This window comes from Chiloscyllium plagiosum, unplaced genomic scaffold (assembly GCF_037043375.1).
Source record: "Chiloscyllium plagiosum isolate Xiang-an unplaced genomic scaffold, Cpla_swu_hap1 HiC_scaffold_16, whole genome shotgun sequence".
Classification (NCBI taxonomy): domain Eukaryota; kingdom Metazoa; phylum Chordata; class Chondrichthyes; order Orectolobiformes; family Hemiscylliidae; genus Chiloscyllium; species Chiloscyllium plagiosum.
In genome coordinates, this window is record NW_028270154.1 from 19,189,460 (window position 1) to 19,212,547 (window position 23,088).

The 23,088-nt window shown below is 40.1% G+C and overlaps 1 protein-coding gene across 4 annotated transcripts in view; it reads left to right on the plus strand.

Moving 5' to 3' along the window:
* Positions 1-23,088, plus strand: part of slc36a1 (solute carrier family 36 member 1) — a 78,579-nt gene that overhangs the window by 12,054 nt on the left and 43,437 nt on the right. For 3 of the 4 annotated variants that reach the window (XM_043703224.2, XM_087995194.1, XM_043703231.2), the window contains exons 2-9: positions 665-841; positions 2,144-2,234; positions 4,067-4,155; positions 6,956-7,051; positions 9,178-9,262; positions 12,773-12,991; positions 18,190-18,288; positions 22,212-22,378. In XM_043703224.2, coding sequence (XP_043559159.1) covers positions 684-841; positions 2,144-2,234; positions 4,067-4,155; positions 6,956-7,051; positions 9,178-9,262; positions 12,773-12,991; positions 18,190-18,288; positions 22,212-22,378 — 1,004 coding nt within the window. In that variant the 5' untranslated portion in view covers positions 665-683. The remainder of the gene's footprint in view (positions 1-664; positions 842-2,143; positions 2,235-4,066; positions 4,156-6,955; positions 7,052-9,177; positions 9,263-12,772; positions 12,992-18,189; positions 18,289-22,211; positions 22,379-23,088) is intronic. The other variant, XM_043703226.2, reaches the window with a different exon arrangement.

Here is a 23,088-nt window from a genome sequence, read left to right on the forward strand (position 1 = left end):
TTTCTGTAGTTTGGTTTGTTTTTGTTTTAACACTTTGGCTACTCAGTTGTTTTTTTTGAGGCTGGTAGTTAAAGAAACAGTTTCATGGAAGAATGTGTTCCATACTGAATCTTTTTGACATCTCTCTCTCTCTCTTCCGTAAGACCGTGTGTTTGATTTTACCTTTCTTTTTGTCGCTGAGGTGTGTTTATGGGGATTGTTGCAGTAATTTGGAACAGCATCATTAAGGTGGGATAGTCTGGGTTTTCGGATAGATTGTTATTCTGTATTCTGTTCTCTTTTGTTTGTGTTTTATTTGGTACTCTGTGAATAAATTCTGTTTTGTTTAAAACCGAGGGGCTTTGACCAACTCCATCACTTCTGGAATATCAATTTTGCTTAACAGAGCCAGAAAAGTTAGGGTCTGGGTTACCTTGTTGAAAAGTTTTGAGGGAGTGTGGTTTGGTTCATAACATTTGGCACTAGGCAGTTTTTGAAAATTGATCTAGCAGTGATGATCTGACATGGAATATTGGTGCTGTCGTATAAGGCACTGTATGTTTAATGTGGAGTCAAAATTTAATGCATTGTTAAAGTATAGCTTGTTTGAAGAGCTGTGCATCTTCCTTTCATCCCCACATGATATTTTTGCTGGTTACTTTATCACTTCTACATTCTTACACAGTAGTTGTGAAGCTGCCATCATGTCAACAAAAAAGCTGACCAGTGAAGACTACAATGATTATAGTTCCACAGAAAACAGTCCAGACCATGACTACTTGAGTTCTTCACCTGATAGTTCTTCACGGTCATCTGATAATTTTGGAAATTATCAGCGTATAAATGAAAGAACTGGCACAACGTAAGTGTTTTAAAGTTTTGAAGTAGAACTATTTTTTTTTGTGGAGAAAGTGAGGACTGCAGATGCTTGAGATCAGAGCTGAAAATGTATTGCTGGAAAAGCGCAGCAGGTCAGGCAGCATCCAAGGAACTTTCCTCATTCCTGAAGAAGGGCTTATGCCCGAAATGTCAATTCTCCTGTTCCTTGGATGCTGCCTGACCTGCTGCGCTTTTCCAGCAACACATTTTCAGCTTTTTTTTGTGAATTGTTTGAATTGCAAGTCATCTTAGTCCGGGAGGACCATAAGTTGCTCTCTGATCAGAGAGGGAAGAATGGTGCTGAATCACTACACCTCTGGGTGAGATGGAGGAGGCAGGGCCTTCTTGGTGCCCTTACCTGGTAATAGAATTGCATCTGCATCATTAGCGTTACTCTGCATTACTGATCAGCCTCGAACTAACTGTTCCAACTAATCAAAACTGATTTTGTTGCTAATGTGCCTTCAAAACAGTAATTGCCCATAATTGTCCTATTTTCTTTTTTGTTCCATACTCTGAGGGATTTATAAAACATCATTTGGAACCTTTAGAATCAAACCGATTACCTTCAAATGTAAGTTTAGAGAAAAGCATGGTTAATTGTTTAAAAATCGGAGTGATATACTCTAAATTTGAGCATAGTGATTGGTTATTGGTGCAATCAAGCCTAGATTCAGGCTGGCCTGACATTAGTACCAACCCCACCACCCCATGGTCAAACATTTCAACTCCCTCTCCCACTCTGCCAAGGACATGCAGGTCCTGGGCCGCCTCTATCGCCACTTCCTAACCACCCAACGCCCTCATGACCTGTCCTATCTGTCCATCTTCCTTCCCACCTATCCGCTTCACGTTCCTCTTCGACCTATCACCATTACCCCCACCTCCATCAACCTGTCGCACACTCAGCTACAGCCCCAACCCCCCCCTCCCATTTATCTCACCAACCCCTCAGCTCACAGCCTCATTCATGATAAGGGCTTTTGCCCGAAACGTCAATTCTCCTGTTCCTTGGATGCTGTCTGACCTGCTGTGCTTTTCCAGCACCACACTCTCGACTGTCATTACTGTTTTGAAGAGTGCATTTAGAAATAGTGAACAGAATTAATTTTTGCAGCACAAATAAGTTCTCTACTGTTGTACTGTATGATCTGGTGTGTTGTTAGAATTGGCAAAGAACCAAAAGTGCAGTTTTTAAATTCTGGAGTAAATTTCTATATCCAAAGTATGTTTGAACTATAGGATCATTGTATATTAAGCAGTATTAGTTTTGTTTGCATTTCAGACCTATTGAGACATTAATTCACTTGTTGAAAGGCAACATAGGAACCGGGCTCCTCAGCCTTCCACTGGCAGTGAAGAATGCGGGTATTGTGGTGAGATACTTTCATTTTTATTAGCACTGTACAGGGCCCCTTTAGAGATTTTGGGGGAAAGGGGATTTTTTTCCTTCTCTCGATTTTTTTGTTTTTTTTTAGCTGATGTTGTCGTGTCGTGGGAGTACCTTTTTGTAATTGTTGACAGATGGGGATTTGGACACAATTTTGAGCAGAATAGGAATAATCCATGAATACTTTCCATTATCAACTGTAAACTGTACATTAAATCTAAATCTTCAAGACATCACAGTATTTAAATTGGTACAAAGTTACGTTCAGAAGTCAACCTAAGGGTTTTCCTCAAAATAACTGACATATGCTCCTACAAGCAGAAAGCCATCACCTGAAAGAAATCTTGTGCAGACTGGTGATGCCAAGGCTGATGCATTTTCATTGTACATTTTGACCAGACTGTTATAATATTATTTACTATATCTTTGATCTCAATCTCAGGTTTAAATATAACAGTTGCCAGTACCCATTAAGAATAGGATCCAGTGCATTTCTTTAAAGTATTATGGCTCATTAACTTACGCACTTTTCTCGTGCATTTTTAAGGAATTAATTGCCTTGAAATCTAAAACAAATTTTGGAGAAACTCAGCTAGTCTGTCAACATCTGTGGAGACAAATATACAAATCCAGTGTGACCCTGTTTCAAAATTGATGAGTCTTATTGGACTTGTAATTTTAACTCTGTTTCCCTCTCTTTCTTCAAATTTGAAACCTGCTGACCATTTGTTTTTATATTTCTAATTTCCAGATTGATAAGCTATCACACATCGGAACAAAAGATAATGGAATCTTCATTAACATAAAGCTAGCTAACTTTTCTTTTGTGTTTCTAAAGTACTGTTTATATAACCCTTGATAATTTACTCCACTGTTCCTTTTTGTTTTTTTGTTCCTAATGCCTCATTCCTTGTCACCTTTCTTATGTCAGCACTTGTGTATTTGTCATTGTTACAGAATTTGATATTTCTTGATTTTTAGCTGAATATATTTATCTTGAACACTTTTGGTCACCATTTTTAATTATTTCCATGGCTATACTCTTGCTTTGTCTTTGTACCAGTTTATCTTTCCAAATTCCATTCTCTTTGCCTGTAAATTTAGCTGCTGCTTTCCATCTTGATCTTAGTCTTGCTTTGAACTTGAGATGTTGCAATTATATCCATCCATGTGAGGGAAAATTATGTGTCGCAACCTAACATGAGCCTTGTGGATGTTGATGAGGCAATTGATCACAGTTTTATTTCCAGCTGGGTTAGGTAACTCTTAAATGCTGGAAATGGTCAGTTGATGGCATTTTATTCATAGCTTGATTTATTCTACATACCTTGCATAGAATTTAAAAGGTTTCATAAACACAAAAAATTTCATCTCCTTGAATGGCTTCACTCTTACAGTACTCAAATAACAGAGGGTTTCCTTCCTTACCACGTCTATAGGCACAACTGTTTCTTTATTAAACAAATTAACCACTTGTATATGGAAACTGTTGAACTGCCTCAAAGGTAAATGGTGGGGTATCAAAGGAATGTGGTATTTATGAACACGTGATCCCTCTTCATACCTTCAGTTATTGGAACTTGTAATTGGGTTCAGTTTAGAACTGAGTAGTGTTAGGGTTTAACTTTCCATCTTTTTCCTCTCCTATTGGATCTCCAGTTGTGTGATGTGTAAAATACTTGATGAAGACTTTTTTGAAAGGAGTTAAATATGTTAAATACTTGGACGTAAACATGAATTGATCAAAAGCATCATGGTATTTGAATGCAGAGCTGAGACTAATGTATAATTTAAAGTTTTAAATCCCTTTTTCCACAGCTTGGTCCAATCAGCCTCGTTATCATGGGAGTGGTAGCTGTACATTGTATGCGTTTGCTGGTCAAATGCAGTCGCTATCTATCAACTAAGTAAGTTTTGATTCTGCTAATTTCTGTAGTGAGCACCTGTAATGTTTCATTTTTCATTTCATTCATTTTCACTTTCTATGTAGTCCTAAGTATCTCAATTTATTCATGCATTTAAAGTAAATGATTGTTATTAGTAAGTGATTGGTTAGAAATCTAAAATTTGGCTATTTTATCAAGTTTATCAACCCTTTCCAGAAAGGTGCAACATAGCTCTTTCTCATCTTGGATCGCAAATTCTAAATGAACTAAAAAAAATATAATTCCAAATAGCACCATTTAACACATGCTCAAACTTGATCTTTATTTTTGGCTATGCCTCAGCCATCTGGACATGGTAACCCTTAGGTTAAACCACCATCAGTTCTTTCTGTAATGAAAGAGCAGCCTTATTGTCTAGTAGGCTTATGGTGACTTTACCTTTACACAGTTGCACTCTCGTAAGCCAACAGTGGATAAATGAATGTTTAGGTTTATGATGAGCTGGTCAACTGAAGTGGTTTATTATTTCTTCTGGACAACTGGTTATTTGATGGGGAGGAGGATGGTCTCAGGCTGCAGTCTGATATTGACCAGCTGGTAAATTAGGCAGAGCACCAGCAGGTGAAATTTAATACACTCAATATAAGATGATACATTTTAGGAGATGTAATAAGGGAATAATATGCAGAAGAATGGTGAGCCTCTAGGAGTACTGAGGCACATAAAGTCCTTGGTGTACAAGTTCATTGATCCCTGATGGTGTCGGCACAGGTATGCAGGGTGGTGAAAACCTACAGATGCTTGCCCTCATTAGCCAGGTGTAGAATATAGGAGCAAGGAAATCTTTTTACAACTTTATAAAGCATTTAGTTAGACCACAATGGAGCAGTGTTGCCACACTATCAGAAGGACATGATTCTACTGGAGAGGTATAGAAGAGATGGGACGGAATGTCTCCGTTATAAGCAGAGACTCGATAGGCAGGGTTTGTTTTCATTGGAGCAGAAAAGGCAAGTCATAGAGATGTACAGTATGGAAACAGACCCTTCGGTCCAACTCGTCCATGCCGACCAGGTATCCCAATCCAATCTGGTCCCATTTGCCAGCACTCGGCCCATATCCCTCCAAACCCTTCCTATTCATATACCCATCCAAATGCCTCTTAAATGTTGCAATTGTACCAGCCTCCACCACTTCCTCTGGCAGCTCATTCCATACACGTACCACCCTCTGCATGAAAACGTTGCCCCTTAGGTCTCTTTTATATATTTCCCCTCTTACCCTAAACCTATGCCTTCTAGTTCTGGACTCCCCGATCCCAGGGAAAAGACTTGCCCTATTTACCAGATATCCTAAATTAATCAATCCAGTCCCATTTGCCAGCATTTGGACCATATCCCTCCAAGCCTTTCCCATTCATATACCCAGCCAGATGCCTTTTAAATATTGTAATTGTACCAGCCTCCATTACTTCCTCTGGCGGCTCATTCCATACACCCTGCACCCTCTGTGTGAACATGAGTCCATTAGGTCCCTTTTTAAATCTTACCTCTCTCACCTTAAACCTGTGCCTTCTAGTTTTGGGCTTCCCCCTCCCGGGGAAAATACCTTGTCTATTTACCCTATCCATGCCCCTCATAATTTTATACACCTGTATAAAGTCACCCGCTCAGCCTCCGACACTACAGGGAAAATAGCCCCAGCCTATTCAGCCTCTCACTATAGCTCAAACCTTGGCAACGTCCTTACATATCTTTTCTGAACTCTTTCAAGTTTCACAACATCCTTCCTGCAGTAGGGAGGTCAGAATTGCATGCAGCATTCCAATAGTTGCCTATCCAATGTTCTGTACAGCCGCAACATGATCCCCCAAGTCCTATGCTCAAGACCCTGAGGACGGGATCTGATTTGAAGTTTAAAAAATGATGAAAGGCACAGACAAAGCAAATCGTGACAATCTCTTCCCCATAACAGATGTGTATTAAAACCAGGGAGTGTAAGTTTAGAGAAAATCTAAGGAAGATGTTTTCACCCATGGGGTGGTAGAAATATGGAACGTGCTTTCTCTTGCAACATTTTTAACCATGTAGATGAGTACTTAGCCTACTACATCCTGGTATTTTATGTTCCAAATGCAAGCAAATGGCATTAGTGCAGTTTGGTGTTTGTTGGTTTTGCATCGACCGGAAGGACTTGTTCCCGTGCTATATGAGTCTGACTCTGCAATGTCAAATTTTCTGAATGTTATAGCTGTGACCATCCAAGCATATGGATAGTATTCAATCACCCATTTGACTTAAGGATTCCGGAGAAACTTTGGCAAATCGTGAGCTTAATCATTTGCCAAAGATTGTAACTTGCTGAATTATTAATGAGGTGTGGGTGTCACTGAGTCAGCCAGCATTTATTGCCCATCCCAGTTGCCCTGGAGAAGGTAGTTGTGAGCTGCATTCCAAGTTCTGTAGAGTTTTTGATATTAAGGTAAAAGGCTTTCACCGTGCTAATCAATCTGTAATATTGTAAGCTTTTCCTGTTCTTCCAGATATGGAAAATTGCCAGTTGCATTGGAATTAACTTTTTGTTCTGAGACATTTCTGTATTTTGTGTAAAATAAAAGTTGCATTTAAATTGTCTGAATTACTTTGGATCCATTGTTCTGTGTTTATGACAAACGCTTGCTCTCTGTTTGCCCTCTGAGGGAATAATAGTTTTTGTGGGTATTTGATCTTGGTTCTATTCAGTGAGAAAGATACCTTCTTTTGAAATTGTCACATTGAGTATGTGGAATGCTGAGGTTTTAAGAGTGTGTTTTTAAATTTAGGTTACAGAAGCCATATCTAGATTATGGAAGCGTGGTGATGTACAGTTTGGAAGAATGCCCCAACCTTTGGCTGCAAAAGCATTCTTTTGTTGGAAGGTATTTGGATTGTTGAGATGTTCTGAGAGTTTGTAAATAGAAGTTAAAAATAATAATGTAAATCTTAAAGCAAATAATATTTGAAATGTCTGTTTTTGATCTCCTCTTTCTCTTCCTCTTCCTCTTGTACTGTTACACTGCTTGGATACCATCTCACACAATATTAGAACAGTACAGCACAGGAACAGGCCCTATGGCCCACTGTGTCTGTGCTGACCACGATGCCATTCTCAAATAATCCCATCTGCCTGTGGCTGGTCGGTATCCCCCTCTTCCTTATTCATGTGTCTGTCTAAATGCCTCTTTAACTTTGCTAAGATGACTGCTTCTGCCATCTCTCTTGGCAGCACGTTTGAGGCATCTGCCACTCTGTGGGAGAAAAAAACTTGCATCGTGCATCCTGTTTAAACCTTTCCCTGCTCACCTTTAACCTTAAGACTCTTACTATTTGCCATTTCCACTCTATTCATGCTTCTCATAGTTTTATATACTTCCATAAGGTCACCTTTCAGTTTCAAATTCCAGCCAAAGCAGTTAAAGTTTGCTCAACCTCTCCTTCTAGCTAGTACACTCCAATCCAGGCAGCATTCGGGTAAACCTCTTGCATCCTCTCCAAAGCCTCCACAGTCTTCCTGTTGTGTGGCAACAAATATGGCCTAACTAAAGTCTTGTACCGCTGCAACGTAACTTGCCAATTTTATATTCAGTGCTCTGACTGGTGAGGCAAACATGTCCTTAATGAGTATTTTACCTTAATATTCACTAAGGATCTCACCCACTTTCTCTAACTCCACACACAAATTTCCTCTGTTGTCCTTGTGTGGACTTATGCTTTCCCTAGTTTCCCTCTTGTCCTAATGTATATAAAATGCCTTGGGATTCTCTTTTTACTTGACAAAGACAGTTATCCCATTCTAGCTTTCCTAATTTCCTGTTTAAATTATTTTCTGCTTCCAAACAAGATACTCAAGAATCTTGTTTGATTTCAGTTTCCTAAACCTTTTTATACGCTTCCTTTTTCTTTTTGGCTAAACTTTCAATATCTCTTGTCAGCCAAGATTTCTTTAATCTTGCCATCCTTGCCTTTCGCCCTCACAAGAATATGTTGGTTCTGAACTTTGATCTTCTGGCCTTTAAAAGCCACCAGCCTGTTGGAAGTGAATTTACCATCAAAGAGCTGCTTCCAAACTAATTTCTCCAGTTTATGCCTAATACTGATAGATTAACCTTCCCCAATTTAATACTTTCACCTGAGGACCAGTTTTATCCTTATCCTAACTATCTTTAAACTTATGGAATTATGATCACTATTCCCAAAATGCTCCCTCACTGAAACATTGAACACCTGGCCAGGTACATACCCCAATACAAGGTCCAGTACAGCTCATCCCTAATTGTTTTATCTATATATTGTTTCAAGAAACTGTCCTCTATTTACCTAACATCAACAATATGGGCGTTAGTTAATTTTGGAGAAGTTAAAATCATCTACAACAATCCTGTTGTTTTTACATCTTTCCATGACCTGCTTATATATCTCTTCCTGTATCTCTCTCTCGTTATTAGGAGGCCATTAATATAACCCCATCAAACCAATTGCACCTTTCTTAAGTTTTACCAATTATGAGCCCTCTGAGATGTCCTCTGTTAGTGCAGCTGTGATATTCTCTTTAATCAGTAATGCAACTCTCCCAACTCTTTTACATCCCTTTATCTCACTTGAAGCACCTAAACCCTGGAATGTTGAGCTACCACTCCTGCCCTTCCCTCAATGAAGTTTGTCTCACCCCAACTTCACAGTCAAAAAGTGAAAAAAGTGCAGCTCGTCGGGCGGCATCTGAGGAGCAGGAGAGTAAACGTTTCAAGCATAAGCTCTTCACCCCAGCTTCACGTATGACAAACTCCTACTTACACCCATATCTCGATTTCCTTCTGCATTGCGATCTTCTCCCACCATTTCATGTTATCATGACTGGGGCTGCATAATGATTGCTCCATTCCATTTGCTAGTCTTCTGGCCCAGTCATGGCCCTCAGCTGCTTTCATTATAATTACTATGCATTTTGTTTTGAGATATTAGTTCAAACAGTTAACTCTTCGTGATGGCTTTTGCTATTCTCTTCCAGGATTTTGGTGGAGTTCTTTTTGATCCTTACCCAGCTGGGGTTTTGTTGTGTTTACTTTGTATTTCTGGCTGACAACATTAAGCAGGTATGATTTAATTTGTGAATTACTTTTGGCAGCACTATTTAATAAATCAGTCCAGTTGGACACAAGATAGGAGCTAGTACTGTGATTAATTAAAGTACAAAGGCAGAGAAATAGAGTATTGCATACATGAATTCCCAGCTTCTCATAATACTGTATATGCTTACAGCAATACTGAAATGAAATGTGGAATATTGGCAAAGAAAAATAATTTTGGCAGCCTGTCAGAACTCTGCAGATTCTTTTGTGCAACCAACCCATTAATCTCATATTCCTGTTCCTTTCCCATAGACTAATCTTTTATTCCCTTTGATCAATCCTTTACATTAAACTTTACTGAAAATTAATACTGATTCTGATTTTACCAAACTTTCAGGCAGTTCATCCCAGGTCCTAACAAGGTGCTGTAATGCTTCCCACACCTTCCTGTTGCCTCTAATTATTTTTTGCCAATCTATTAAATCATGTTTTTTGGTTCATTAGCTCAATCAAAAACATTTGTGATTCTTGACCACTATTGAATCTCCTCATGCAGCAGTCCTTCACTTGCAACAATTCTGTTGTTTTCACATCTTTCCGTGACCTGCTTACATATCTGTACCTGAATCTCCCTCTGGCTATTCAAAGGCCTATAGTATAACCCCATCAAACCAATTGCACCTTTCTTATTCTTAAATTTTACCAATTTATGGCTTGGCTCGATGAACTCTGAGGTGTCCTCTCTTAGTGCAGCTGTGACGTTTTCTCTAATCAGTAATGCAACTCACCCACCCCTTTTATGTCCCTCTATCTCACCTGAAGATATTAAATTTACTCTGCAGTTTGCGAGGGAGAAGATAGAATCAGAGGTAATAGTATTACCTTGAATAAAGGCAACTACAAAGGTACAATGGAGGAGCTGGGTAGAATTAACTGGGAGAGGAGCCAAGCAGGGAAAACAGTGGAACAGCAATGGCGAGAGTTTCTGGGAGTCTTGGCAGAGATTCATCCTGAGAAAAAAGAAGTATGGTATAGGGTTGATGAGGCATCCATAGCTGACTGGGGAAGTTAGGGATAGCATACAAGCAAAAGAGAAAGCATATGAGATGTCGAAGGGCAGTAGGAAACCAGAGGATTGGCAATCTTACAAAGACCAACAGAGATCCACAAAAAGAAGAAATAAGAAGGGAGAAGATTAAATATAAGTGTAAGCTTGCCAGTAATCTAAAGGAAGACTGTAAGCCTCTTTAAATATCTAAAGGGCAAAAATGGACATTTGGCTGCTGGAAAATGATGTCAGGGGAAGAAGGAAATGGATGAGGAATTGAATAATTATTTTGTGTTGATTTTCAAGTGGAAGACGTGAAAAGTATCCCAAAAATTCAAGAGTGAGAGGGCAGAGCTGAGTATGTTGTCTGTTACCAAGGTGAAGGTGTTAGAAAAGCTGAATGGCCTGAAGGTGGATAAATCGCCTGAACCAGATGGACTGCACCTCCAGAGTTCTCAGGGAGATAGGTGAAGAGATAATGGAGGCGTTAGTGATAATCTTTCAGGAATTGCTAGAATCAGGATGGGTCCCAGAGGACTGGAAAATCACAAACTTGACACCCCTGTTTAAAAAGGGAGTAAGGTAAAAGACCAAAAATTACAGATGGATTAGCCTAGTCTCGGTTGTGGGTAAGATCCTGGAATCCATTATGAAGGATAAGATTTATGAATTACTTGGAAGTGTTTGGTAAAATAGGGCAAAGTCAGCATGGTTTCATCAAGGGGGAGGTCATGCCTGACAAATTTTTTAGAATTCTTTGAGAAAGTAATGAGCAGGTTAGACCAAGTAGAGCCAATGGATGTTATCTTCCTGGACATCAAGAATGCATTTGACAAGGTGCTGCACAGGAGGCTATGGAGTAAGATAAGGGCTTATGGTATCAGAGGCAAGGTGCTAGCATGGATAGAAGCTTGGCTGTCCGGCAGAAAGCTGAGAGTGGGGATGAAAGGGTCCTTCTCACGATGGCAGCTGTTGTTGGGACCACAACTTTTCACTTTATACACTAATGTTCTAGATGAAGGAACTGAGGGCATTCTGGCCAAATTTGCACATGATACCAAGACAGATAGAGGGACAGGTAGCATTGAGGTGGTGGAGAGGCTGTAGAAGGATGTAGACCGGTTAGGAGAATGCATAAAGTAGTGGCAGATGGAGTACCATATGGGAAAGTGTGAGGTCATGCGCTTTGGTAGGAAGAATAGGGGCATGGGCTATTTTCTAAATGGGGAGGAAATTCAGAAGTCTGAAGTGCAAAGAGACTTGGGAGTTCTAGTCCAGGATTCTTTCAAGGTAAACTTGCAGGTTGAATCAGTAGTTAGGCAAGCAAATGCATTGTTAGCATTTGATTTGAGAGCACTTGAATATAAAAGCAGGGATGTACTTCTGAGACTCTGGTCAGACTACGTATGGAGTATTATGTGCAGTTTTGGGCCCCAGCTCTCAGGAAGGATGCACTGGCCTTAATGTGTTCAGAGGCGGTTGATGAGAATGGTCCCAGAAATGAATAGCTTAACATATGAGGAGCGTTTGAGAATTCTGGGTCTGTACTCAATGGAGTTTAGTAGGATGAGGGGGAATCTGATTAATTGAAACGAACAGAATACTTAATGGCCTGGACTGATGGTGGGAAGATGTTTCCATTGGTAGGAGAGACTGGGACCCAAGGGCACAGCCTCAGCGGAAAGAGAACACCTTTTAGAATGGAGGTAAGGAGAAACTTCTTCAGCCAGAGCATGGCAAATCTATGCAATTCGTTGCCACCGAAGACTGTGGAGGCCAGGTTATTGAGTATATATAAGACTGAGGTTCTTGAGGTTCAAGGGTTACTGGGACAAAACAGGAGAATGGGGTTGAGAAACTTATCAGCCATAATTGAATGGGGCAGCAGACTGGCCTAATATTTGCTCATAGGTCCTATGGCCTTAATGCACTGATGAATGAACATTGGTAATCATATCTGGAAGTATGTTTTGAATCCACAGTTCTCTTAAGCTTCACCTTTGTGTTAAGCTGGCAAACATGGTATATGACATTCTGTTAATTTGTTTTTTTAGAGAAAAAGGGTATGGGGAGCTGTAGGAAGTAGGGAAATAAAATAATATTCATAGCTTAAAATTTTATAGTATTTAATGTTTTATTCACTCCAGTGGCAGTTTGTGGAATAGCTATGATATTGCTTTGCAAAGTTTGTGAAATTGTTTCTTTTTTGAATCAGTTCTAAGTTTGAGCACAAAATCTTGCTAAAAATGCAAGAATTTGCCTATTGACATTTTCGTCTTTGGTTAATCACCTGCAGCTTTAAAAATAAAATTTGGGCAATGGTGTAGAACCCAATAAATGTTACAATTAAGCAAGTTCTTGCAACCTCGTTGACAGTTTCTATAATGTTATTATTTGCCAGTAAAAGGATATAAGAATGACATCTTTGTGTGCTGAGTGTGTTTTTAATTAAATATTTGAATTTTTGCACTTTTCACCTTTTTAAGGTTGTGGATATAGCAAATGCTACAAATAATAACTGCAATCAAAACGTCTCAACTTTGGAACCTGGTAGTATGGACAGCCGTCTCTACATGCTTAGTTTTCTGCCATTCATCATTCTGTTGGTATACATTCGCAACTTGAAATACCTGGCTCCCTTTTCTTTGCTCGCCAACCTGGCAATGTGTGTCAGCCTCGTTTTCATCTACTGGTACATTTTCACTGTGAGTAATCAATGCTATGAATTTTTTCCCACATGTTTTTTTTCTCTCTGGTATTCATTTCATAAAGTAGTCTTACATTTTCTTGAGGCTGAAGGTAGTGTTTTGTCTGAAGTTTGTTTTTTTTGTAAATAAACCATTCGTTTGACCAAACTTTACTTGATACTTTGTCCTGTAAAAGCCTACCATGGCAGGGAAAGAGGGTGCATTAGCTCAGTTGACTGGACTGCTAGTGTGCAGATAAGGTTAATGTCCGCCTCTGCCGTATCTGCTCCCAGGAGGACCAGTTCCACCACAAAACACACCAGATGGCCTCCTTCTTTAGAGACCGCAATTTCCCTTCCCACGTGGTTAAAGATGGCCTCCAACGCATCTCGTCCACATCCTGCACCTCCGCCCTCAGACCCCACCCCTCCAACCGTAACAAGGACAGAACGCCCCTGGTGCTCACTTTCCACCCTACCAACCTTCGCACAAAACCAAATCATCCGCCGACATTTCCGCCACCTCCAAACTGACCCCACCACCAGGGATATATTTCCGTCCCCACCCCTTTCCGCCTTCCGCAAAGACCGTTCCCTCCGTGACTACCTGGTCAGGTCCACGCCCCCCTACAACCCACCCTCCCGTCCTGGCACCTTCCCCTGCCACCGCAGGAATTGCAAAACCTGCGCCCACACCTCCTCCCTTACCTCCATTGAAGGCCCTAAAGGAGCCTTCCACATCCATCAAAGTTTTACCTGCACATCCACTAATATCATTTATTGTATCTGTTGCTCCCGATGCGGTCTCCTCTACATTGGGGAGACTGGACGCCTCCTCACAGCGCTTTAGGGAACATCTCTGGGACACCCGCACCAATCAACCACACCGCCCTGTGGCCCAACATTTCAACTCCCCCTCCCACTCTGCCGAGGACATGGAGGTCCTGGGCCCCCTTCACCACCGCTCCCTCACCACCCGACGCCTGGAGGAAGAATGCCTCATCTTCCGCCTCAGAACACTTCAACCCCAGGGCATCAATGTGGACTTCAACAGTTTCCTCGTTTTCCCCTTCCCCACCTCACCCCAGTTCCAAACTTCCAGCTCAGCTCTGTCTCCATGACTTGTCCTACCTGCCTATCTCCTTTTCCACCTATCCACTCCACCCTCCTCCCTGACCTATCACCTTCATCCCCTCCCCCACTCACCTATTGTACTCTATGCTACTTTCGCCCCACCCCCACCCTCCTCTTATTTATCTCTCCACCCTTTAGGCACTCTGCCTGTATTCCTGATGAAGGGCTTTTGCCCGAAACATCGATTTTACTGCTCCTTGGATGCTGCCTGAACTGTGCTTTTCCAGCACCTCTAATCCAGAGTCTGGTTTCCAGCATCTGCAGTCATTGTTTTTGCCACCTTAATGACAGTAATGTGTGGTTCAACCTCCACTCTGGCCCTGCCTCCTTGCGTTATCCATAGTTTGTTTTTTTTTGAAAAGTGATTCGCCGTGGTTATGGTAGCAATTGCGGGGGAGCTGTCTCCAGACAAGTCAAGGAGGAGGACCCTACCCCAGCTCAGTTTGTCCTAGATTCAGACAAATCTTGACTGTTTTTGATATTTTCCACCTTAAAGCACGTGCATGTATCCTGTTTTTGTAATATGTGATGATAAATTGTTCATGGTCCTTGTGCGCATTTCTTAGTAATGCAGCATTTTAAATTTCTTGAATCCGTTGACCTATTTTTGTCTTATTGCTAAATTTGCCCTTTTGGAGCCATGAATGAGCACCGAGCATAATTTGTGGATCTGTAACTTAGCAGTTTTTGATTTTTAGAAAACTAAATATTCATCAGAAAATATCGTAGAAAAGAATTAGTGTTGTATTCAGCTTTTTTAAAACAAATTTTAACATGCACTTTGGATCACTTTTTTTTTTGGATTGAGGTGCTCAGTGAAATCTATCCATGACACTTGGACACCTTGTTTTAGAGAATTCACTTATCCACATTTTCATCTTTGGTCAATTACCTGCAGTTTAAAATGAAATTTGAGGAATTGTGCACAATGTGGACATCTTGTTTAGAGATTAAAGTTTGGACAAATGTTATTTCAAAGGTCAGCAGCTTCTTATATCATCACACATATTCAATGGTCAGGGTGTCTTATTGTGGTTTGTGGGGCACTGACACCAGTACTAGGGCACGTGAGTTCTATAGTGTTGGGACTATTTACATCCCAACTGTGTTGGGATTGGTGTTCATGTGTGTTACATGACTGTGGAAGTAGAGAGCTTGTAAGGGGAATCAATTTTGGGCAACTATACTGTTATGGTCCCAGTTGCTGCTTTAACAAGGCAAGTTAGATCGCAGACTGAAATCTGGCTTGATAGATCATGTTTTGTTTATTACGCAAGGTGATCTTTCACTAAAGCACAAACACAATGCTGCTGATTTGATTTTAACAACAACAGAAGTTCATTACGCAAAAGAAAATGATTAAAATAGAATATCATTTGAAAGATTTGAAAATGGACAATAAAAATACAATCCTATTTGTCTCAATACCATCACATTACAGTACTCAAACATTATCACATTCAAAGATTTAACTTAACTTTCTTTCAATTCTTGGTCTTGAGAGTCTGTCATCTCTGTGATAAATTGCACAAATGCACTTAAACTTTCTTTAGCTAAAAGTAACTTCTCATAATTCTAATCAAACACGTTGGGTCTGGAATACTTAAACTAAAACCCTTACACTGAAGTAACCCATTTCCTAACTTTTCTGAATTGACTCCTTTCTCTCTGAGAAACCTTTTCATACATGTAATTTCAATCAGGACTTCAGTGAACTGAAACTAATGGTTTCTATCCTGTTGACCTCCCTGAACCAAAATAAATCTGTTCCTTGTAAACTGAGGAGTGTTAACTTGCTTTTGTGTTTATACTGTCCTTGCACAGAACTCTCCCGATGCAAATAAGTTCTCATTATCTCCAATATCTCTTAATTCCCCAAATAATGTATGATCTCTGCCTTGATTAATCTTAACAACTGAACATCCACAGTTGCCTAGAGTAGAGAACATTAAAGATTCACAGTCATAGCCATAGAGATGTACAGCACAGAAACAGACCCTTCAGTCTAACTCGTCCATGCCGACCAGATATCCTAACCTAATTTAGTCCCATTTGCCATCTCCCCCTAAACCTAGTCATGTACCCATCCAAATGCCTTTTAAATCTTGTAATTGTACCAGCCTCCACCACTTTCTCTGGTAGTTCATTCCATACACGCACCACCCTCTGCATGAAAAGGTTGCCTCATAGGTCCCTTTTTAAATTTTTCCCCTCACCCTAAACCTATGCCCTTTAATTCCCACCCCAACGAAAAGACCTTGTTTATTTAACCTATCCATGCCCCTTAAGATTTTATAAACCTCTTAGGTCACCCTGTTCAGCCTCTTCCTGTAGCTCAAATCCTCCAACCCTGGCAACATCCTTGTAAATTTTTTCTGAACCCTTTCAAGTTTCACAACATCCTTCCGATAGGAAGGAGACCAGAATAGCACACAGTATTCCAAAAGTGGCCTAACCAATGTCCTGTATAGCCGCAACATGATCTCCCAACTTCTGTACTCCATGCTCTGACCATTAAAGGGAATCAAACCCCTCTGGAGCGAAGATGATTTTCAGTCTCTATCCCAAATAGTCAATCTCTTCTCTCACTGGCCTCTGTTTGACTCTCCAACTTGGAGAAATATCCTCCCAGAGTGTTCCCTCTGCCTTAATTATTTTATGCATCTTATTGAATTCATCTCTTCTTCCCCTAAATTCAAGGAAATCCAGCTCCAGTTTACTCTTTTTTTTTAGGGAAATTCTCCTCTCAGAAATCAGGCTAGTGAATCTTCCATGCACTTTGTGAGGGTAGTATAATTTTCCTTTGAAAAGGAGAACAAACCTGTACACTGTACTCCACACGAATACAGGGTGTTGGTGAAACCATTTCCAAGACTACTTTACCTCTGTATTTCCATAAGAATAGAAGCACAAATTAAGCCATTCAACCAATCAAATCTGCTCCGCTACTTAATCATGGCTGATGAGTTTCTCAAAACCATTCTTCTGCTTTCTCCCAATAACCCTTGGTCCCCTTGCTACTCAACCTATCTATTTTAGTCACTTTTGTAATGAAGATTAGCATATTTGTCTGCATTCCTATTTGCTCACTAACTGCATGGCAACTTCTGCTTCAGTAAAAGGGCAACCAAACCCCAATCAACATTCTTTTTTTAAAAAAGAAATCTACTTTTCCATTTTCCATCTCACCCACTTAAAAAAAAACAATCACTTACCCTTCCTAACAGCCCTCGCTTCTCTCCACCCTCTCTCTTCGCCGTTTTGTGAAAAAACTTGGAGGGAAGGTGACCAAAATTGTATGCAATACACCAGGTGCGATCTCGCTAATGGCTTGTACAGTTGAAGCAAAACTTTATTCCTTAGCAAAAATGCCAGAATTCCATTTCACTTGTTAGTTGCTATAGCTGCATTTCAGTTTTCTGCGATTTCGTGCATGACATGCAGGTCTCTCTCTACTGAACCACTCTGAGGTTTCTCTCCATTTAGGTAATTTGTCTTTCTCTCACTTATCAGTGTTAAATTACATCTGCCAAATTTTGGCCCATTCACCTAACAATCTGTATCCAATTCCAAATTAGTAAATTTCTTATTTCTTATATGCCCTGAAGTGACTCATTTTTGTGCTCGCCCTTTTCTTTCTTCCATTTTCTCTATGAAATATGACCATTGTTATTCTGGAATTAAATTTGAACATTCTGGTTATGAATAGTCCAGCTGTGAGATGTAAGAACAGTAGTGCATTCACGGAGTCTGCTCTGCCATTCAATGAGGTTTTGGCTTTTGTAATAATCCTTAACTCCACTTTCCTGTCTTTTCCCCATAATCTTTGACCCCCTTACTGTTTAAATGAAAACAACCTTTCTGCATCTACCCTGTCAAGTACCCCGAGAATCTGAGTGAGCTTGCCTCTCATTTTTCTAAATTCCAGTGCACACGGTCTCAACCTTTACTCATAAGATATCCAGGATTAATATAGTAAATCTTCTCTGGGCTGCCTCCGATGTCATTATATCTATAGCGGGGGAGTATATTGTGAACATTGGTGCTTCAAAATGTCATCAAATACTATTGTCTTTCTTGCAGAGTGCAACATATACAAATGACTTACCACCTGTAGCTGGCTGGAAATCCTATGCAATGTTTTTTGGAACTGCCATATTTGCATTTGAAGGCATTGGTGTGGTGAGTGAAAATATTTATGTCACTGATAATATTGACAGACTCTTGAAGCGCTGTTTAAATCTAACTTACACCTCACTCCTGATAATTGGAATTCCATTTATTAACATCTGCAGTGGAACCTGCCACAACAAAAAGAGACCTTTTGCTTTATTTTTCACATTTTTATGTAGCTTTTCTGACATTCACAAAGCCTTTGTGTCTTTTAGATGAATACTGAAGGCCATTTCTACCATTTGCCTGAATTTGAAGAACTGCAATGGCAGAGTTAGCATTTAATGGCATCCCTTTCAAACCCTCAACATCCTGATGTGCTTTACAAGCATTGAAGGTGTTTTGAACTGTAGTCACTGTTGTAAGGTAGAAAATTCAATAGCCAATTTGAACTTAACAAGGTCTGACCAAATAATGAGATAATGATTAGATAAAAGCCAAGTATTGCAGTTGTTGGAGATCTGAAACAAAAACGAAACACTAAAGAAACTCAAAGTTCATGTTTCAGTTCTTCAGAATTTAGAATTTTAAAAAGTAATTTGAACTTAGAATGTTAATTTGTACCCCTCTCCATAGATTCTGCCAGAGTTGCTGAGTTTTTCCTGCACCTCATTTTTATGATTGTCCATTTTAGTGATGCACTGAAATGTTCTTTGTTTCATAAACAATTGAAATTATCCTTACTCTGTCCTTTGAGCACTGTCCTTAAATCAGTCTTTTTTTATAATTGTGCTAACCTTCCACTGGACTTAAAAATCCAAAAAAGTTAAATTGTGTTCTGCAACACCTGTTTTGAGTGCTACAGGGTCTTTTCAGACTACACATTGTTTTGTATGCAGATCCAGTGAAAGTGCCTGATATCATTTTCGCATAAAGGTTACTGCATGCATATATGTCTGCAAGCAAAAGAGTTCATTGTCTGCCAATGTAGCGACTCGTGTTGTAGTTTATGATAGTTATTATTCAGCAAAGCTGAATCTGAAATACAATGCATAAAAGAACTCCGTCCTCACTAACAGCTGTTTAGTTGCTGGATAATTTGTTTTGGCTGCTGTTGCAATTCTTCATGCTTTGAGATTTTACACATTTTTAAAAGTTCAGTTATCTTCAGGGAGTCAGTTGACTGGTGTAAGAAAAAAGTGAACAAGGAAATATCTGAGTATTGCCTATCCACTACCTTCTGGAAGTCTGAATAAAGTTCTTCTGGATATGGGGTAAGGGACAGATACTTTAATCGGCAGGATGTAGCCAGCAGTTTTTCAAATCTACTCTGGTTTCCAACTATTCACCATACTTTGATCCTTTAAATGGGTGAGAAAATTTTCAAGTTTGCCATTGATGCAAACATATTACAAAATGGTGGCGGAAGCTGATATTTAAAATTGGTAAATGGATTTCAATTTGGGTGCAAATTTTGGACCTCTTAAAAGAGTGCACCTTTTTTTTAATATTGGAAGATTTGAGTTTCAGGGAAAATCACATTTATTTAATGTTTTGTAGATATTTCTGGAGTGGAGATTCCTTTACGAGAAGCCATTGAATGTTCATTGTGGACTCAGACTTTTTAAAAACTGCTAAAAGAGGGATATTATGACACTAGAAAGGATTTGAGCTATGGAGAGAGGCTGATTTGGCTGGGGCTATTTTCCCTGGAGCTTTGAAGGCTGAGGAGTGACCTTTTGTAGAGGTTTATAACATATTGAAGGTGTTTTCCCCAGAGTGGAGGAGTCCAAAATAGAGGGCATAGATTTAGTTTGTAAGATTTAAAAGTGACCTAAGGGCAACCTTTTCCACACAGAGGATAAGTTGCCAGTGGTGGAGGCTGATAAAATTATAATATTTTAAAAGATATCTGGTTGGCAGGAACAAGTTGGATTGAAGTGTCTGTTTCTGTGTTGCATATCTCTGATTCTATGACTGCTTAGAATCTCTTTACAGCTTGCTTCGCTGTGGATCCTGTTTGCTACTGGTTTTGAATATGACTGGCTTGGAAAGATTTTGTTTATTTGGAAGAAAGCCTGCTAAAAATAAAATGAGTTAAAGGGATACTTGCCAGGAACCATCTGCCCAGTTAATTGTTCCCACTTTTGAAAAGAAACCTCTCCACCTCCAGTTTGTGATGAAACCTGTTTGCTCTTATGAGAGATTACTTTAATGAAGAATACAGAATTCATAGGGGATTTGACAAGGTAAATGTGGGCAGTATTTAGGACTGGTGGGCTTAGTCTCAGAGTAATGAGTCACATATTTAAGACAGATGAGGAGGAATGTCTTCTGTCCAGGAAGTAATGGCGGCACGGTGGCACAGTGGTTAGCACTGTTGCCTCACAGCGCCAGAGATCCGGGTTCAATTCCCGCCTCAGGCGACTGACTGTGTGGAGTTTGCACGTTCTCCCCGTGTCTGCGTGGGTTTCCTCCGTGTGCTCCGGTTTCCTCCCACAGTCCAAAGATGTGCAGGGTCAGGTGAATTGGCCATGCTAAATTACCCGTAGTGTTAGGTAAGGGGTAAATGTAGGGGTATGGGTGGGTTCGCTTCGGCGGGTCGGTGTGGACTTGTTGGGCCGAAGGGCCTGTTTCCACACTGTAATGTAATCTAATCTGTAAATATGTGGAATGCTTTAGCACAGACTGTCAAAGCTATGTCATTTAGTATTTCAAGGGGTCCAGATTTATAATTACTAAAGGAATTAGGGTTCTTGGATAAGGCTGGAAATTGGAGATGAGGTTCATCAGATAAGCCATGATTTCCTTTAATGGCAGAGCAGACTCAATGGGCTGAATGGCCTACTTCTAGCCTTGTGTTGTTCTTGTTCCTATGGATATTGTTAGTTGGTAAGTGAGACTGAAGTGAATTTATCAATGGATGATTTTAGTTGATAATTGGTATTTGATCCATTTATTGACCTTGACCACTTGAAAGATCAATAAATTGCAGGGCCTAAGGCTAAGGTTCTGGTATTGACCTTTGCCACCATTTCTTGGTGAAAGTTCAGGATTTCTTTCCTCCTTTCTGCCTTTTCCGTTAAGACTTGCGTTGCAGCATTGACAATCATGTTTGCTTTCTCTATCAGTAACCATGACTGACTCATCTACCACAATGGGCGGCACGGTGGCACAGTGGTTAGCACTGCTGCCTCACAGCGCCTGAGACCCGGGTTCAATTCCCGCCTCAGGCGACTGACTGTGTGGAGTTTGCACATTCTCCCCGTGTCTGCATGGGTTTCCTCCGGGTGCTCCGGTTTCCTTCCACAGTCCAAAGATGTGCAGGTCAGGTGAATTGGCCATGCTAAATTGCCCGTAGTGTTAGGTAAGGGGTAAATGTAGGGGTATGGGTGGGTTGCGCTTCGGCGGGTCGGTGTGGACATGTTGGGCCGAAGGGCCTGTTTCCACACTGTAATGTAATCTAATCTAATGTTCCAAATGATCTCAACAGTACCAACAGCCAGAAGGCACCTTCTGCTGAAAAGGTTTAGGATAGTGTTCAGTAGTGCTAGATTAAACCTTCCAAAGTGTGGGTCATGAGTTGACATTTTGGGGTCTTGAGCTGTGAGGTATCATTGGGCACTTTGGAGTTCTGCCTCCGCTTCACCTCATTTTATGGGTTGTCTGTCTTCTGCTAGGTATTACTGATTCTGAGCTCCCTGATGATATGTGCAACTAAGAGCAACAACGCTGACTACTCGCTGAAGTCATGAAAATGATTGAGCTGCATGACTTTGGCATCTTGTCTGCATTGCAATCAATTGGCATAAGTTAATCAAGCACCATATCTGTGCCCATTCCCAGGTGATATCCAGTTTAACCTTCCAATGTTTCAAAGGAAGTTATGAATGAGCAATAAGTGTCAACCTCTCCAGTGATACCTTTGTTTTGTGAGAATGAATGAATAAAGATAAATATCTGATGTGGTTTAATTATGTGTTTTGTTTAAGGTACTTCCACTAGAAAATAAGTTAGAGGATCCACAGAAATTTCCATTAATCCTATATTTGGGCATGGCAATTGTCACAACGCTATATTTAACACTAGGAGTCATGGGATACATTCGTTTTGGGAGTGAAATTGCAGGAAGCATCACACTCAATTTACCAGCCTGCTGGTAAGTTTGTTTCCTTAAAAAAAAAGTTGTCAATCTTGTGTTCAGTGACTAACTTTTGACCACTACTTTCAGCATATAGCAAATCATATTTTTAGAGTGTTTTGAGAAGATTTGTAGCTCAAGTTGAGGTTCTGGATGTAAGTTTGCTCGTTGAGCTGGAAGGTTCGTGACGGTTAACTCAGTTACTTTAAATTACAAATGAGCTTGCTTGTGGAAAGGCCATTTCAGAGCTAACACAAATAGGAAAACTATAGCAGTTATGAATTCAAGTTAACTGTGTTTTATTTGACATTTTAATATTGTCCTACTAGTTAAATTATTAAGCTACAGAATCTGGAGAACTCAAAGAACAAAGTGTAGTACAGCACAGGAGCAGGCTCTTCAACCAGTCAAGACTGTGCTGACACATGATGCCATTAAACTGAAAACCAGTGGCTTCTGCGCTGTCCATATCCCACTGGTCCCTATCTATTCTTATATTTGTCAAGATGCCTCTTAAACATTGCCATTATATCCACTTCCACCACCTTCTCTGGCAGTGCATTCTAAGCCCTCTGTGTTTATTTTTAAAAAAAACTGCCTCTCATCTCCTTGTAAACTTACCCTTTTTACCTTAAACATATATTCCCTAGTAATTGAAAATTGTATCCTAGAATAAAAGACTCTGACTATCCATTCTGTCCATGCTTCTCAAGATTTTAGTCATACAG